At 38.2% G+C, this 14,124-nt stretch overlaps 4 protein-coding genes and 1 long non-coding RNA gene across 12 annotated transcripts; 1 reads left to right on the top strand and 4 right to left on the bottom strand.

The window, feature by feature from the left end:
• Window positions 1-119: 119 nt before the first annotated feature.
• LOC105686453 lies at window positions 120-3,081 on the bottom strand. Its single transcript, XM_012401306.3, has 2 exons — window positions 833-3,081; window positions 120-761 (listed from the first exon to the last, which is right to left on the bottom strand). Exons 1-2 carry the CDS (start codon window positions 2,885-2,887, stop codon window positions 537-539), a joined length of 2,280 nt encoding a protein of 759 aa, XP_012256729.2. The 5' UTR covers window positions 2,888-3,081; the 3' UTR covers window positions 120-536.
• A 99-nt stretch (window positions 3,082-3,180) lies between these two features.
• LOC105686451 lies at window positions 3,181-8,747 on the bottom strand. 8 transcript variants are annotated; one of them, XM_012401298.3, is made up of 8 exons: window positions 8,532-8,747; window positions 7,944-8,072; window positions 6,324-7,870; window positions 6,033-6,245; window positions 5,802-5,957; window positions 5,655-5,715; window positions 5,089-5,217; window positions 3,181-4,809 (listed from the first exon to the last, which is right to left on the bottom strand). In XM_012401298.3, exons 2-8 carry the CDS (start codon window positions 8,044-8,046, stop codon window positions 4,259-4,261), a joined length of 2,760 nt encoding a protein of 919 aa, XP_012256721.2. In that variant the 5' UTR covers window positions 8,047-8,072; window positions 8,532-8,747; the 3' UTR covers window positions 3,181-4,258. The 8 variants fall into 8 exon arrangements, with proteins under 8 accessions (XP_012256721.2, XP_012256725.2, XP_012256724.2 ...); XM_012401302.3 differs by having other exon boundaries at window positions 5,814-5,957; window positions 8,532-8,746; XM_012401301.3 differs by having other exon boundaries at window positions 6,330-7,870; window positions 8,532-8,745.
• A 33-nt stretch (window positions 8,748-8,780) lies between these two features.
• LOC125500216 lies at window positions 8,781-13,154 on the top strand. Its single transcript, XR_007277456.1, has 2 exons — window positions 8,781-8,940; window positions 12,959-13,154. It is a non-coding gene; the product is annotated as an uncharacterized LOC125500216 (long non-coding RNA).
• Window positions 8,939-11,741, bottom strand: LOC105686161 (zinc finger protein 271-like). Its single transcript, XM_012400785.3, has 3 exons — window positions 11,609-11,741; window positions 11,162-11,428; window positions 8,939-11,088 (listed from the first exon to the last, which is right to left on the bottom strand). The coding sequence occupies exons 2-3, from the start codon at window positions 11,426-11,428 to the stop codon at window positions 9,175-9,177; spliced, it is 2,181 nt and encodes a 726-aa protein (XP_012256208.1). The 5' UTR covers window positions 11,609-11,741; the 3' UTR covers window positions 8,939-9,174.
• Window positions 11,883-13,150, bottom strand: LOC105686561 (spindle and kinetochore-associated protein 1-like). The gene is made up of 4 exons (XM_012401497.3): window positions 13,009-13,150; window positions 12,786-12,907; window positions 12,229-12,709; window positions 11,883-12,156 (listed from the first exon to the last, which is right to left on the bottom strand). Exons 1-4 carry the CDS (start codon window positions 13,097-13,099, stop codon window positions 11,975-11,977), a joined length of 876 nt encoding a protein of 291 aa, XP_012256920.1. The 5' UTR covers window positions 13,100-13,150; the 3' UTR covers window positions 11,883-11,974.
• Window positions 13,155-14,124: the final 970 nt, after the last annotated feature.

Raw genomic sequence — 14,124 nt, 5'->3', positions numbered from 1 at the left:
TTTGGCTCTGAATTCGTTAACGACGCAGCGACGCAAGTATCGTACATACAGAAATAGAAATTATTTAAGATTTATTATTTGCATTGATGTGACATTTAAAAGCAATTACGAAACTACAGTGACCAATTTAAAGAAATTTTCATTCTCAATATTTATTTCCCTGTCACTAGTACATACATCCCACAATTTTTCTCATGGCTCTTAAGAAGTCCTGCATTTTGCTTGTGAAATTATCAATATCTGTCCGTAAATATTAGTTTTTGTTGAAGCATACTATTTCTGATTAATCATAATGATGAATTTCATCAAACAAAATGGTTCAGATACTGGCTTATAGCTACGATATACTCTCATCATCTCCAAAATCATCTTCATAAAAACATAAAATTTTTCAATATACTTTTATATATATACAACAAACGTTTGCTGAAGTTATGTAAATGGAATAATAAATTAATTTCGTCATGAATCTAATTCTACTCTGGTTGTTAAAATAAACTCTGTATTCTGGAATCAGGCGACTTCCGAAGCACGTTTCATGGCAGTTTTTCCACAACCAAGTCAAAGTCATCAATTTCTTGAAAAGTTTTGTTAACGTTCTTCACCCACTCGTTGATCTTCTTCTCTTCCATTTTGTTGAGTTTTGTAGCTTTCTTTTTCTTAATTATAGGTGCTGCAAGATCATCGTCATCATCCTCTTCCTCTTCAAAAGAATAATTATGGTTTCGCGTTCGCTTCTTGGCGTATGACCGTCTTGGTGGCTGTAATTGAACAAGAAATCAACATACTAGATCCAAGATTATCCATAGCTTAGTATCAACTAGCTGAATACCTGAGTAAAATGAATGGGCTCTAGATCTGTAAACAATGCACATTCCGGTGCCAAAGATGATTCATCCCCGAACTGCCTACTTTCAGAAAGTATATCAAAAGTGTCGGAGAACTGAAGAGCATTGGGAACGTCCACTGATTCCATGGCTGGCTTCAAACCCATTGTTGTTTCCACCTTTTTTGTTATTAACAACTTCTTCTCCTGAACATCTCTGAATTTTATATCCTTCCTTGGATGGAGAATGTTTTTAATTTCTTCAAGAGACATTCGCCCAGTTTTGGGGGACTCGATGACTTTGGCTTTCAATTCCTGAGGAACTCTTTTGACAGGTATTTTTTGTTTTTCATCAAACCTCAATGACGAATTTTCATTTTCAGAATAATCTTCATCGAATCCAAAGTATTTTTCAACATTAGGAGTTGTTGAGATTTGGTGAGCCTGGGATTTTTTTATTGGCGTTGAATGAGCATCTCCAAATATCCCGTGGCTAGTACTTATTCTAGTACTCTCTGGCATTGCATCAAGATTCAAAAAATTGTGAAGATTTGACTGACGCAGCTGCCTGTTCTCTTCGGGTGCTAAATTCTCATCCACAGATTCTTTTCTTTGCACTGCTAAAGATATAGATGGGGAAAAGTTGTTCTTATTATCTTCCTTAGTTCCGTTCCTCTCGTTCATCATCGGTGATTTATATAGTCGGTCTCTAAAGCTAGAGTTGTCCCTGTTCTCTCCATAACTCAAAGAACGATTTATGGAGAAATTTTTAGTTTCTTGCAGAAAAGGGGCCATTTCCTTGAAACTTAAGCTTCCAGCTAATATATTCTCCATATTGGTTCTTCTGACACCTAGAGGGTTTCTTTTAGCATGATTTATGAGAGAAGATTTATTCTCTATATTCACCGAAGTGCTCGAAACTACATTTTCAATATTTTCATGAATTTTTTTGTTAATTTTTTTTGGTTCCCCGAGACCAGAATAAGAACGGACCAGTTCGGGTCTAACAATAGGACGGGCGTCTCGTTTCAACCAGGGAGTACTTTGGACGACATGCTTGACAGTTGAGAAAGTATCAGGTACCGATGGTCGCCATGGGCTGGCAGCGTCAAAATGAGGGACATCTGTTTTAATTGGAGACATGGATTGGTTTTGAAATAAGTCTCCTGTCTTGTCGTTTTGGTCTATTGTGGGCCTAGATTTGAAAATAGACTGGGTTGCTCTGAAGGGATTGAATTTGGTCAACCGTTGATATGAAATTGTGCCATTAGGCTTCAAATTCATTTTCTTAGCGCCTGTTAATACTTTAACTTGAGATATTTTTGGCCTTGAACTTTTGTTCTCTAAACCTGTCATTGGAAGTGTATCAACTTGCAGAGAAACTGTGCCTGATGCTGTGCTTTCTTTATCCACTACTGCCATCACATGATCAACATTTTCAACTTCTGTACAAAGCGGGTCAACGTTCAGTTCGTTTTGATTATCTAGAACTCTTGAACCTTTCATTGGGTCAGGGGGCATAGGATCGGTTTCCTTGGTAGGGACAGCCTTAGCCACGGTAATCGTGGCCTTCTTGTTAGTCTTAGGTTTCTTGGATACTTTTTTCTTCTTATTTTTCAGAACCCGTTTTTCACAAGGATCATCCTCTTGAAACTCAAATTCATAGATACTGGACTTCGTATCTTTGGAATACCTATCCGAAAGTCGAATACCCTGGTACACAGGCACTTTTCCAGCAGTTTGTTGAGGCAACCTCTCTATTAGCACTATGCTATTTCTCTTATCGGGTGAAATACTTCGTTCAAGTATTGAAGGGTCATCATATTTCTTAGCCTTGTTACGTGGTCTCAGCCTCGTGCGTACTGAACCCGTGACAAAAGATTCTGACAGCTTGGTCTGCCTCAAAACCGGAGAATAATTAGGCGACAGAGATTCTTTCTCTTTGATCCTCTTAGACCTCCTAGCGACTTTTGTGTTAGCAACGGTTTTCTTCGCCACAGTATTCTTCAGGCAATCACCAGCGGCCGGTGTTTTGCTTTTGAAAAACTTATTTCCAGTCATCTCGATGTCAATCAAAAAACTTGTCACAGAAACTTGAACAACTAGCCCAGCTAACAAAGTTTCAACGATGCTACAGCTTGTTATGTTGCTTCCACCGGACTACCACGGACGAGTTCGAATTTTCGACGCAGTTGATGCGTGCGTCGCTTGGTTCAATTCCAGTCATCCAGAAATCCAGGGGATAATAACGGAATCGTGGAATGGTGGAACAAAATACGATTTGAAATCTTCGAAATATGGTGGAAAATTTCGCATCAAAAATCATTTTTTTGATTTACCTCGAACCCTTTTGATAACGTCAACGATAGTTAATGTATTAATAACGTATCCACAATTTTTACATGAAATATATTACAGTATTGTTAATAAATAACAAATTCGATAATAATAATTTATAATTCAGCGATGATGAAGCTGTTTGTTTCGTTATTATATTTTCTATGTTGTCACTTCTTTTTTTGAATTAATAAATTTTATTAAGTACGCGTACTTCATGCTTTCGTATAAAATCAAGCTCCGGTACAACTGGCTAAATTATTTAATTTCCAACTATTCATTCAGCCAACATATTCACCGTACGTCTACTCACTATATGAATACCTGTGTATACTTTATCTGTATAAGATTCTCATTCTCATTTGCTCGCGATATAACTCGTGATTATATCCTTGTCTTTTTTAATGATTGAACAATAACAGCGCAACGATATCCGTATATCTTGCAGTAAAAATTATACTGCACCAGCAATACATAAAAAATTACCATAGAAAGCATTTGAGTAGAGAAATGAATGGTGACCATGTATGATGTGTACCTCATTCCATACAGAGTTCAGCTAGGACTAAAAATGACACAAATAATGTATCGTGTACATACCTATAAACTAAAGAGGAAGTAACTCGATCTTCAACAGATACCGCATAATCTTTAAACTCCAATAGTCGATGTATGGTATGTCTAGTGTACTTGGATGTAGTAGGAGGATCGAAATATCTAAAAAAAATTAGAAGGTAATACAAAGTGTACCCATTGAGATCAAAAAAATCAATAGATAAATGTTCTGAATGTAATAAATTGCACATCATTGCAATGTGCGGTGATCAAGATTTAGATGTGGATATTAACATCCTACATGAAGGTGACTATAAATTTAAAAACGGTTTATATATTTATAGTAATACAGAAGAGCAAAGAGCCAGTTATGGGCAGGTGTTGGTCTGAACGCAAGTTTGAAAGGTAGCATTAGAATTTCGTTTGTTGATACTATAGATTTCTCCTAAAATAAATGCATTATTGGTTCCGATTTGTTGAACATATCTTAATATTTACTTTCTTTCGTAACTTTCAAATTAGCGTTCAGACCGACGTTACTCAGCCAGGCATCTTTCTGTTTATCATCGCTCCCAAGTCTTGAACGATCTGCTTCTGTTCTGGATTATACATCAATGTTCTGGCACTTAGAAATGAGAGGTCAGGCAGCTGCTTTAACACTTTTACAGTCTCTTGCCTTACCGTCATTGGTCTACCAAGTCTATCTGTCACGATATGTTCCTGCATTGAATGATCTCTTTTAGTATTCACTAAAGATTTTCTGTTAATTTCACTGTTCGATAATTCCACTTTTCCAGGTTCTAGCTTACTTATCGCTGAGGTTACTTCACTACCGCTGCTACTGCTACCTGTGCCTGAACTTTGTTTTGAGTTCATTTGTGTAGTGCTTGCTTTACTCGGCTTCTGAAGACCTTGCTTAATTTTTACAGGGTTATCAATCTCTGTTCTCTTATGCCACTCTGTAAGACTTGGACCAGGTAAGGGCTCAATAATTTTGGCGTGTTGAAGGGACTTGAAGGGTTTCAGAGGGCTGTCGAAAGTATCGACAGATCGTTGACTTACGTTTTTTGCATGCCGCTGTTCTGATTCATCTATAAAAGATTGAGAAATTTTCCTTTATCACACTGTAAATTAGCTTGTCCGATATAAATAGCTTAAAAAAGATTCAAGCACATTCAGATCAAAATGACTTTCAAATCAAGTTCAAGAGAAATTATAAATCAGAGGTTTAAAATTTATGTTTAAAGATGAATAATCAGACTTTTGGCTTCGAATATTTCAGCATATCTTATTGAGCTGTTGTTGTACAAAAAAAAAATTATGTGCATGCCAGGAATCGTAGTCAGTAGGGTTTCTAGCTTAACACTTACAGTAGTATACGGAGCTCCTGGTACAAGCGGCGTGATGATAGGATTTGGAGGATGTTGAACATTGAGGTGTGAGGAGGGGATCAAAAGGGCATAACAAGTCCAATGAGAGCAGGGCAGACAGCCCTCCGCCTTTTACGGCATCAAAAATTAATGTGGATGTCCGTTTCAATAAACATATAATTAACCGAGAGAAATTATGTGTAGAGGAAAAAATGAACAAAACACGGTGATATTGTCAATAGTGGAAGGAACCAAGGATGGACGTAAAATCAATAACAAACTTGTGTTAATTAGATATTTACAAGCAGAATACACCACAATCGCTTACATCGCAAGTTTTGGAACTACCCAAAATAATAAAACAGTGATGTCGTAGTGACAGTAATAATAATAATAATAAGGAGAATAATGAAAATAAAAATAACAACAACGACAACGACAACAACAACAACACAACAATAATAATTATAATAATGAGCTACTGTAAGATGTTCATGTGTCATTAGTATCTCAGTAAGCGATTGATTTTCTGTCATGAAATAAATTAATTTATAAATTTTACTCACTTGCATCTAACGGATTCACTAGGCCAGAGCTGTTCCAGTCGAACTGAGCAGCTGGTACTTCCTATAGAAACGGAATAGAGAGTGAATATTGATTAATCTTAATATACCTCATAGTCAGAGAGGTATTATTACATTAGCATCACTCACAAAACTGCTTACTTCAGAGGTCTGTGAACCCTGAAGCTTAGAGTTACTCGTCCCTACGGTCTGCTGTTCACTTAAAGCTTTTATAGGCTCAAGAGGAGTGAATCCTAAATTGGCAGCGAATCTTGGAATGTTGTGATTCCACCTTGGTCCAAAAAGCTTAAAAATAATCATTATACAGTCAGTTACGGAGTGTTGATCAAATTTTCAACTTTACTTGTATTATCTACTTACAATGTTACGAGAATCAATGCCTAGAGCACCCAAAAGTGTATTATTACTAGCGCTATTTGACCAGTGATAAGTTAGAGCATTCGTTTCCTCTATACTCCTGACTCCCTCCCAAATTTTATCAGACTTTTCAACCAGTTTCTTTAGCTCCGTTTCCTCGACGTTTGGTACAATAGGAAACATATTAGTTATTATATCTTCTATTTTATTAGCCACCTGAAACGAGACGAAGATAAGATTCAATTGTCGATGGTAGTGTCTTCTAGTTAATCGGAAACACAGTCTTGAAGTTACCCGCACATTTTTATTCTCAATTCTGATCATAGATTCTCGGAACTCAATACCAGCAATACTTGGCACTTCAAGAGATGACTCAAACTCTCCAAATTCACTAAAGTCTCCCAGGTCGTCATTGCTAGAAATTTTTGGCTCTTGGAGATTCCAATTTGAATTGGTTGAGACAGGCACTGAAGCACTTGAAAAATCTGCAAAATCATCCAAATTTTCCAAATCATTGTCTCCCTGACCTCCGCCAAACTCTAAGATCGATCTAGGTTCTGTCTTTACTTCCGGAGAATAGTTATCATGGTTTTCTGGCTCTTTGAATGTTGGGACATTATCCCATCTTGATCCATGATCTTGCGATTCACTTGTAATCTTCGAAACTTGGTTGTCCAGTTCCAGATTACTGGCGATCTTACTTATGGAAATTCTATCTTCGAAATTAGAGTGCATAGCATGTGTAGACACATCATCATATATTTTATTTTTCTTCGAGCATCGTGCACCATATTGAAGTTCAGGAAAACCATCGTCAGGTTCAGTCACTTCCAAAGTGTCGCTCCTATCTTCTTTCAAAACTAAATCAGCCTCCAAACGGCTCACTTGGGAGCATTCCCTACTTTCAGCGAGACCTGCCTCGTGATTGCTGCAATCGAATTTAGTAGTTGTTTCTTGCTGTCCTACTACTAGGTTTTTTTCTGCTTGCAATGCTTCACTTTGAACAGTTTTTCTTTTACTTTCCATAATTTGATCTACAGAATACAGTACAGACTTTGTTTCCCACTGAAGTTCAGCTTCATTGTCATTGCTGACTTCTTCTTGAGAGATAACAAAATTAGAAAAATTGATATCACTCTTTGAACTCTCATGTACCGTTTCATTAAGAGATGATACTTTGATTGTTCTTTTTGAATTTTCACAGTTTTCGGTGAGCTTGGATTCTTTAGCATCTTCCTCCATGTTTTCCTGGATGTTTTCAAGCCCCAAAGCATCACTGGAGTTTCCATATACATGGAAATCATCGTCAAGGTTTATCTGAGTATCTGATAAGCACCTAGGATCGTCCAGTACAAGACTTAGGGGTTCAAAGTCATCATTGATCTCTAAGTTATTTGACAAATCATCCCTCTCACTATTTGTTCTTCCACTATCCGCCAAACTACTGTCGCAGCTACCATCTAGTTCGATTCCAATAGTGTAATCTTTATCTCTTGTATCAACGATTTCTGGACTGCCATCTTTCCTTTCTCCAGAATCACCTTCAGTTCCATCATTTCTGGTATCTTCTTCCACTATTACTTTTTTATCGCTTGTCTCAATTTTATTACTAGAATTCAAACCTCTTATTCCATTTTGTTCAGACTCTTTGATCACTAAAACCTCATCATCTGAAAGTAACTCTAGATTGTACATTGACTTCAGGTTTAAATTACCAAGCCTATCCTGGCCTATAATGCGCTCTGAGATTTCACATGACTTTGGAGAAACTGTTTGAGAAGATATAGGCGTCTTGATCGGAGTGAGGTGCTTTACAGGAGAGTCTGAGGCTATTGATAGTCCTGGAGTAAAGTGAAAAGTACCCATTGATTGATTGCCCATTGTCAATAGAAGAATATGACCATATTTACTTACCATCAATCCCTCCGGCAGTGAAATCTCCAAACTCATCATCATCGTCATCGCGAATATTATCAAGGGGTGGCGGAGTGCAGCTAACCAGTGGCGGAAACGCCATGGTTTCGTTTCAGGGTTTTTGATTATCTGTAAATCGAATGATGACATACATCTATCAAATTTTCATTTGATTTGCGAACGTTTATAGTCACGGATGAAAAATTTTTATCTGTCAAACGACCGTAGTTAATTCAGCATCGTTCATACTGCACAAAAAATGATTTATCGAGGAACTCATTACGGTTAAATAGAGATCTATAAACCACAAATAATTTCACTAGGTTAAAATCACGAAAATGATTACGTAAAATCGGTTTCGTGAAACCACGTACCGAGTACTTGACAGCTGAGTGCCTCAGTGCTGTATAAAAATGAATTCTGGGTAGTAGCACAGTAGTAGCAATACGATGCACTACGGCTGATCGCCGATACGAGTATAGTGAAAAAGAAAGAGGTGAGTGGTAGTCGTCGGCCTACCTACCACAGAATATACCTACGTAGTATGTACCTGTATTATTTCCTCCACACGTCACGCACGTCACTTACCTTGTTTATTATTCATTTCTTGAAATGCAAAGTTGAAAAGTTTTGAATAATCGTTAAAGTAGACATTGCGTAGCACGAAAATAATGACTCCGTACCACGGACGACCCAGCTCTTGTAACCGTATAATTTATATCCAGTAAATCGTGGTTACGTTTAATTAGATAAAACAATATTCGATTTGCAGACTAGCAGACTATCATTTACACGTATGGTTGCAGACACGACGTTCAGTCCCACCAGAAATGATCACCTGTCGTTTCATGCGCGATGCGCAGGCACTCTGCCTGTCTGCTCGATACATTTCAGTGCTGCTCGTATCTGATGGTATCTGTTCATTGATTGCGGTGTTCGCGGCGCCGTTCAAAATTTCCGTGTCGAGATTAAAAATTTTCAAAGGCACTTATCCTAGGTTTGCAAAAAAACGTCACTTTATATGCTGCCTTAGATACATGTATAAACTGCATGGATTAAAAGTTTTTTTACAGAATTTCTATGCTTATGATTCAACCTCAAAGCTTATCAATTAACAACTATTTTAGAAAAAATACAAAACAGAAAGACAAAATTCGTAATCCCAGCTTTAAAACAGATCCCAGACGTCGTAGACTTCATCAGTCAGGCTCCTTGGTTGAACTTTAAGATTTCACACAATTTCATGTTTAGATACATGTTGAGTGCGCCTATGCTTCCGCATGTCACCTTTTTGCCTGAAGCATCTACCACAGACATCACAAGCGTGAGGTTTTTCACCGGTATGAATCTTAATATGGTTATTCAATGCCTCAGTCCTAGTGAAAGCTTTTTCACAGTAGTGGCATTTGTACCTACGATCTCCTCTGTGGATCAGACGGTGCTGATAAAAGACAGACCCAGTCAGAAAAGCTTTGTTACATACATCGCATTTGAAAGGTCTTTCCCTTGTGTGCTTCTTTCTTGTGTGATCAGCAAGATCTGGTTTAATTGTAAATCTTTGATCGCAGTACTCACATGCATAGGGTTTAACACCCATGTGAAACCTTTTGTGCGTCCACATGTGGCTTGATTGGGTGTAACTTTTTCCGCAAATATTACAAACATAGGGCCTGAGCCCACTGTGGCGTCGTTTATGAGCATTCAGAGAATTAGCAGTGGGCAAGAGGCTGCCGCAGATATCACAGGGAAACTTTGAACATTGCTCTTTCTCATGATCCTGTATATCTTTCATTTTATCAAAGGTATTTCCGCACAATTCGCAGAGAAACTTCATTTCACCTGTATCTGATCTTTGTGGCAGATACTGATGTCTTTTCTGCTTATGTTTATATAGAAGAGATAGTTCCTTTATATCTTTGCTACACCTAGTACATGAAAACGCCACAGCAACTTTAAAAATCCTTGGGTGTTCCTTCCAATGTAAAACCGCTTCTGCAAAAGACTTGTAAAAAGTAGCACATATGTTACAAGAGTATGGTTTCTCGACAACGTGTTGAGTCTGGTGCGCTTTCAAACTGTCGAGATCGGTGAAAAAACTGTTACAGTATTCACACTGGTACATTTTGGATGTTGAGAGTTCCTCAATTAGAATTATCTTGTCATCATGTATTTTGTAGTGGTTGTCCGCCTCGTTGCAGGTACTAAAGGCCTCCCCGCATTGAACACATTTCCATACAATCTGCGATTCTTCTATGACAACTTCGTGTCCAGCTACGTGTTTGTTGAGTCTTGACTTTTGGGTAAAACTTTTAGAGCATTGACCACATTTATAGGGTTTTTCTGGTAGGTGAGTAACAATGTGTCGTTTTAAAGTGTATCCATCCGAAAAGCCCTTGTTGCAAACGTCACAGACATGGGGCCTCGTTTTACCATCGATGCAAACATGAATTCTTAAATGTTCTTGATTTTCGAATAATTTTCCACACTGAAGACATGAGACCGTAGTATCTTCGCAATGGTATCTTTTGTAGTGATAAAAAAGCTTCAATTCTTTACCAAACGTTGTTTTACAGATTTCGCAATACAAGGCCTTTGCACCGGTGTGAAATTGCATGTGAAAATTCAGTCTCTCTTCAAACGTAAATGTCACAGAACAAACAGGGCATTTATATGGCCTTGAGGTACTCGGAACGTTTGGTTTACACTTATGACCGTCTAAGGTCTCTTTCGTATGGTATAAATTCATGCAGGCCCTACATTTGAGGTACTGCTGTCGGTTTCCCAGACATTGGAGCATAATCGAATTTTCCCCAAGATCTTTGTCAGCCGATAGTTCCTGAAATGCTAATTCCTCATCGCTGCTTTGAAGCACTATGTCGCTATCGTATAATTCCGCATAGCTGGGATCACTCCGGTTTGGTTGACCAGTCGTCATTCGTCCATCCAGGCATAAAGGACACGACTTTTCGTCACACAGTATTTCGTTTGTGATGATCTCTGGTATCTCAAAACGACGCTTCTCTTTCAGCATAGTCAGCAATGTCTCTTCGGCTCTCAAACACTGTGTATCAAATTCATCACAGTACAGGATTTTCTCCACGCAATTATGACAGAGCTGTTTAGGCAACGGATCAGTTCTACAAACCTGAAATCAATGTCGCATTCTTATTCAAATTCACACTCACTTTTGCCATGTTATTTAAAGAAACATTTCATACCTTCACGCTGAGACAAACGTTCATTTTATGAGCAAGTTTCATTGATTCACCGATTTCTGAGTAGATATAAATGGGATTCACAGCTCTACCAGCGCAAAGTCTACATAATAAATTACCAGCATCACCTATCGTGGGTACATTTCCATCGATATTCATAATCTCATTTGATGAGAGCGGATCTTCCTGCGACCAGATCATTGAACCATCCAAGAGGTCCATCTCATCACCATCATTGCTCAGCGTGCTCAAAGACTCTACTTCCAACATCTACATAGAAGAAAAAATAATTCCATCAGGATGTTGGGATTTACTTGTCTGTCATTGTTGTATTCCAAAAGATAAAAAAATGCTACTCTTATAACCCATCCATGGGAAAGTATAACCAATGCTTTACTTCAATACAACTTTCAAGTTGAAAAAGTTCAGAATACTGTGAGAGCAGATTACCTTATCCTTGAAAAGAAGTCAGTGTGTCAAAGATCTTTCATGGCAAACTTAGAAAATGTATTGTATGAATCGAAATTTCTGGTGCTCCCAAGATCCAGCTTCTTTAATAGTGATGCGTTGATTTTGTTTTGTTTTAAAAACACATCACCATGGAAACAACTGTTTCTGGGGTATCTTCAACTGTTTTGAATGAACGAACCAGAAACAAGATATAGCAGGTGCCATTTTGGGTAATATTTAAACCCTTCAATATTCAAGTAAGAAAATTCGCACATTATGTATGATATAACTTTTATGAAACAGTAAAAAAATATTTTCGTAATGTACACTGTATATAATTGAATTCATTTAATAATTAGATAACGGCTAGTTATGATTATCTTGCAAGTTTAGCGATTCAAAAACTGCATATTGTATAGCTTTTGCTGCCCTCACTTCCCGCAGGCGTTTGCAATGTCTTAAGACTGTTAATAAGTTCAATTTCGTCTTATCGAGCTTTGTCTTGGTCTGCCGGTGATAGTCCTCAGCAGTAAAAAAATACACCTTTCCTGCGGAGTGTGATGAAACTTAGTAATCCTAATACCAGTATAAAATGTTAGGAGTATAGAAACAGAAGTAACCTTTTCCCTTTGCATCAGTGCTTTCTTGGCTTCTGAAGCTCATGTATAAATCGAATTCTCCTTTTTTTTTAGCCCCGTTTTTCCCTAGAGCTAAAAGGCTGTATTTTGCCTTGAGAATGGAATTAATGGTGACCAAGAAATTATTCAGAGTTTCCAAAGTCTGTCTGCCGATCATATACTTGGGCAATTGGTTGAACTCTTCCTGGGTTATTAAGCTCAGCTCTGGATAACAGGTGGTAGGTTCATTGAACAGTGTCATTTTACAGTTGTGGTGTTCTTCGTATCTATCATTCTGTTTGATTGCTGACAAGGTATGTACGGAGTGCGGGGTAAAACTTTCTTGGCTTGGTTTTTTTACCCCCATGCGTGATATATCTGTCATTCCTGACAAGGTTCCAAAATTGCGCAGATAGTCAGATGGTACATTATTCTCCATATGAATGATCTTTGCGTTCAATGACTCTAAAAGCACTGATAATTTCTGAAATATCAACAAACAAAAACTGTCATGTGTGAAAGTCTGGATACCACGGAGCCAATCAAAGAAAATTCAATACCTTTAATGAGCCATTCTGGAGATTTAATACTTGCAAATCACCTCTAGCCAATCGCAATTCAGCTTTCAGTGAAGATACTTCTTCCTGCACCCCCGCCAGTTCCTCTTGAATACTCGAATGACCTATAATAATTAAATAATCAGATTTCATGAAAGATGATTATTAATTTGTAGATCTGTCGATTCGTAGACCGGTTGGAAGGAGGGAATATCACGTTACTCACTTCTCGTGCTCAGTATAAGATTCGATGCCATCCTTAGCTCCACAAGTTTCTTGGCTTGCTCACCCAATACATCTTCCAGCGATTGAACCATGTTTACCGAAATACTGAGTCAGCGTTTCGTCCGTTTCATCAGTAAATCAAATTGATGCAATATCAAAAAATTATAACAAACGAGCGATAGGCAATTAAAAATAGTTTGCGAAAGCGGCAACCGTCAACTTGAAGAGTTCAGTGGTCGGGGGTTTCTAAATACAGCAACGTTGTTCGGAGAAATGAGGAGCGGTGCCATCTGCGACGCGTTTTTAATCATTTTAATCTAACTACAAATTTTGTCGATACCCCTCGTCATACATCCCAAATCCCATGGTGGTATGCTAACCTAAAAAATTCAAAAAATTTATTGAAAGAGATCAGAGGAGCGAATACGATTGAGACGGTGTATTGCATGGATGAACTGCAATCCGCGAGAAAAATGTACCCTATAGTATTTAAGGAAATGTTAAACCATGTAGGAGAGCGACATATATAAATTGCGACGAAAGTTTGGAGGGGTAACTTTTCTCGTTGTTGCGTTCAACAGAAGTGGACGCCGGGGTTGCACAGTCGGCTTTCGACTGTTCGAATCGTCTCATCAAGACACCTCGTGGACGATTGTGAGGTATTTCCAAACATTCGGTATTCAGGGTAGTTGAAAGCAGCTAGTCCTCCGTTCTTTTGAACTGATTTTAGTAGAAAATCATCCCTTTAATTGGAAGTTAAGACGAAGTCTACGCACCCGCAGATGTGCTGGTAGGTCGCGTTCCGCCCACCCACGCACCGTGATTCGCTCGCGATAGGGCATATTTTAGGATTGTATCGCCGTCGACTGTAGTCTCGTCGTCATAGCCGTTGTACGACAGGCAGAGTAACGACGCATAGGTACACCATATCTTGGTGTAGGTGTGCGTTCGCGAATAATACACGTAGTTAAGACTGAAAGAGATTCCGAAACCAGACGAAATAGCAGCGTTGAAAGTGTAAAGAGTTTGTAATGCCTACGTGTGGAATGCGGCGTGGGGATCCTGAGGTGAATTTACGTCAAGAAAGAAGCTGTTGTAATTTGTGATATTCTGGTTG

Source organism: Athalia rosae, chromosome 3 (genome assembly GCF_917208135.1).
Source record: "Athalia rosae chromosome 3, iyAthRosa1.1, whole genome shotgun sequence".
Taxonomy (NCBI): Eukaryota; Metazoa; Arthropoda; class Insecta; order Hymenoptera; family Athaliidae; genus Athalia; species Athalia rosae.
Note: the sequence above shows the minus strand (reverse complement) of the source record. Positions and strands in the feature narration are given on the sequence as shown.

What these genes read in the sequence shown, in the direction of transcription:
- LOC105686451 (XM_012401298.3), bottom strand. Translation starts at nt 8,046, where the DNA reads ATGGCGTTTCCGCCACTGGTTAGCTGCACTCCGCCACCCCTTGATAAT. An exon ending in GCATTGATTCTCGTAACATT is followed by an intron (nt 5,958 to 6,032) that starts GTAAGTAGATAA and finishes ATTATTTTTAAG; the next exon opens with CTTTTTGGACCAAGGTGGAA. An exon ending in CCTCTGAAGTAAGCAGTTTT is followed by an intron (nt 5,716 to 5,801) that starts GTGAGTGATGCT and finishes CCGTTTCTATAG; the next exon opens with GAAGTACCAGCTGCTCAGTT.
- LOC105686453 (XM_012401306.3), bottom strand. Translation starts at nt 2,887, where the DNA reads ATGACTGGAAATAAGTTTTTCAAAAGCAAAACACCGGCCGCTGGTGAT. An exon ending in AGCCCATTCATTTTACTCAG is followed by an intron (nt 762 to 832) that starts GTATTCAGCTAG and finishes GTTCAATTACAG; the next exon opens with CCACCAAGACGGTCATACGC.
- LOC105686161 (XM_012400785.3), bottom strand. Translation starts at nt 11,428, where the DNA reads ATGTTGGAAGTAGAGTCTTTGAGCACGCTGAGCAATGATGGTGATGAG. An exon ending in ACGTTTGTCTCAGCGTGAAG is followed by an intron (nt 11,089 to 11,161) that starts GTATGAAATGTT and finishes CATTGATTTCAG; the next exon opens with GTTTGTAGAACTGATCCGTT.
- LOC105686561 (XM_012401497.3), bottom strand. Translation starts at nt 13,099, where the DNA reads ATGGTTCAATCGCTGGAAGATGTATTGGGTGAGCAAGCCAAGAAACTT. An exon ending in TCCAGAATGGCTCATTAAAG is followed by an intron (nt 12,710 to 12,785) that starts GTATTGAATTTT and finishes TTGATATTTCAG; the next exon opens with AAATTATCAGTGCTTTTAGA. An exon ending in CACTGATGCAAAGGGAAAAG is followed by an intron (nt 12,157 to 12,228) that starts GTTACTTCTGTT and finishes CACACTCCGCAG; the next exon opens with GAAAGGTGTATTTTTTTACT.